This window comes from Sphaeroforma arctica, assembly GCF_001186125.1.
Source record: "Sphaeroforma arctica JP610 unplaced genomic scaffold supercont1.4642, whole genome shotgun sequence".
In the NCBI taxonomy this organism is placed as follows: domain Eukaryota; class Ichthyosporea; order Ichthyophonida; genus Sphaeroforma; species Sphaeroforma arctica.
The window spans coordinates 1-2,347 of NW_014035916.1; the positions used below are offsets into that span (position 1 = coordinate 1).

At 43.1% G+C, this 2,347-nt stretch overlaps 1 protein-coding gene across 1 annotated transcript; it reads left to right on the plus strand.

The window, feature by feature from the left end:
- Positions 1-1,173: 1,173 nt before the first annotated feature.
- SARC_14448 (hypothetical protein) lies at positions 1,174-2,075 on the plus strand (the record flags this gene model as incomplete). The annotated part of the gene is made up of 2 exons (XM_014291418.1): positions 1,174-1,312; positions 1,894-2,075. 2 exons carry the CDS (start codon positions 1,174-1,176, stop codon positions 2,073-2,075), a joined length of 321 nt encoding a protein of 106 aa, XP_014146893.1.
- Between the last annotated feature and the right edge of the window lie 272 nt (positions 2,076-2,347).

Genomic DNA, 2,347 nt, shown 5'->3' on the forward strand with positions numbered 1-2,347 from the left:
AATTCATCCGTGGTCTGGTGCGGCATTGGCTTGCCCCCATCCTCGCTTCTCGACCGGATTATGACGGATAACCTGGTCCTTCTCGGTAATTCGTACTCTGCACTAACCCATTCCGCGGCACTACACGGCGCAGACCCGATCCGTACCACAGAGGTGGGTACTCTACTTAGTAGGTCAGCAAGCGAATATATGGAACACTCGATAGTAACAGTATTTTGTCAACACCGGCCCGAATTGACTCAGCACATATCTTCCATTGTCGACTCACTTGGCCCAAGCTTCAAACGGGAATTTACTGACCACTTCTTCCCATCAATGTTTCCTGAACCACTACAGCGACTATGAGAGCCATTCCATATGTTCATACATTGTATCATACATACTTGCCATTTTTGAAATAGATAATATTATCCCTATGATCCTATATTCTAAGCCATCAGAGAGTCTCATCGAATATCCATGTCACATGGTCCTTTTATTCGTCATCCAAAGTCCAGTCCAGAAGATCCCGTCCGAACAGTCCAGTCCAGTAATAGTAGGGCAGGGCACAGAGAAGATCCTTTTCTACCAGTCCGTCCTATCAGTCCAGCCCTAATCCAATAGGACAGGGCACAGAGCAGATTCCAAACTACACGTTCAGCAATTTTCTAAAAATTGGACCACTCATGACCCTCTCTTGCTGGGGGATGAAAAATGTAAATATGCCACGGAGGAGTAGTTGGCGACTTGGCGGTGCCAATTTGGCGATATGGTCATGAACTCATGACTCAACTCATGACTCTATGTACTAGAGTCATGATGACAGATGACTCTGAGCGACCATCCAGATTCCAGAGACCAGTCATCAGAGGGTGATGTTTGGCCTCAGGACCTCACGCCCACGGCCTCACCGTCTCACGCTCGCGGTTGGTTCAGAGCCTCACAGCCTAAGGGATGAGGGCCTGAGGGCCTGAGGTCAGACTGGGATATCCTTTTATTTCCAGAAAATATTTCTAGAATTCCCTCTAGAGTAGAGTGGGGTCTCAATAGGGCCTAAAAATGGGTAAAATCCGTCTCCGGTGCGTGACGGACAAAAATTGAGCTTGCGCTATACAAATACAATACAAATATATGCACATTTGGGTAAACAAAAACACACATTCACATTCCCCCCTTTGTGAGTTCACGTCCAATATGTTTTCCGTTGTACGTTCCGCTACTTCCGCACGCGCGGGCTTGATGAGCCGAAAGGCTGTCATGTCGAGTGTCACTGCCATTCGTACCAAAGTGTCGCTTCCTGACCTGCCATATGACTACAACGCTCTTGAGCCAGGTGTGTATTGAATTTATCTGCTGCCCAGCGTGATTTGTTTCGTACTACTTGTTCACACTGCCTTGGATTAGGTGTTGACGATTAGTGAATTACTAGGTGTCTTTGGTCACAGGCTGGACTTTTTCATAATAGGGTTATCGAACCGGATGCTCAATTTCATATGTAGTCGTATATTTGCGCTAGTACGTTTTTCATTGCAGGCCGAACCTCAAAGCATACATACGTTGTCCCGTACTGTGGTGCTAGTTAGCGCCTTTTACTCAATCATATCTTAGAATCCAAATATGTATCTGCCTACGCACATAGTAATTAACACGTACTAACATGTCTTATAGTTTTCCTTCGTGTGAAGTGGTTGGATTACGTGAACGAACTAAACGCAAGGTACAAAATCTTGCTTACATGCGAGAAAAGGCAACTTTGTATGGAATTAGTGCTGTGTATGTAGGTCCAATACTACTAAAGCAGGCTCGAGCTGTTATAAAGATGGCTGATGTGTGAGCATTTGTAATGAGCTGTATCTGACGATTGAAAATAATTAGGCCAATAAAACTTATCTTCCCCACGAACCTCCCTTGCAGCAATCTGCTCCGAGATCATGACCCTGCATCACTCCAAGCACCACAACACATACGTCACCAACTACAACTTACAAGAGGAGCAGCTGGACGAGGCTATCCACAAGGGTGATACCAGCAAGATCATCGGTATGCACTTCACAAGCACATCCTGCGAAGATTGTTTTTATATTCTGTATATATAGACTTACAAGAATATACTATTCATCGCCAACTACACCACACGTATAGTCAATTTGGCCATCAGTAGCTCAAGTCAATAGTATCCTTAACTATATGACATTTTTTTTTCAGAACTTGCATATATATATATACATATGTATATATATATATATACATTCTCGCACGCAAACATACACACACACACACACACATATATATATATATAAATATATATATATATATATTTATATAGATATATATGTGTATTTGTATACGTATATTTGTATATTTATGT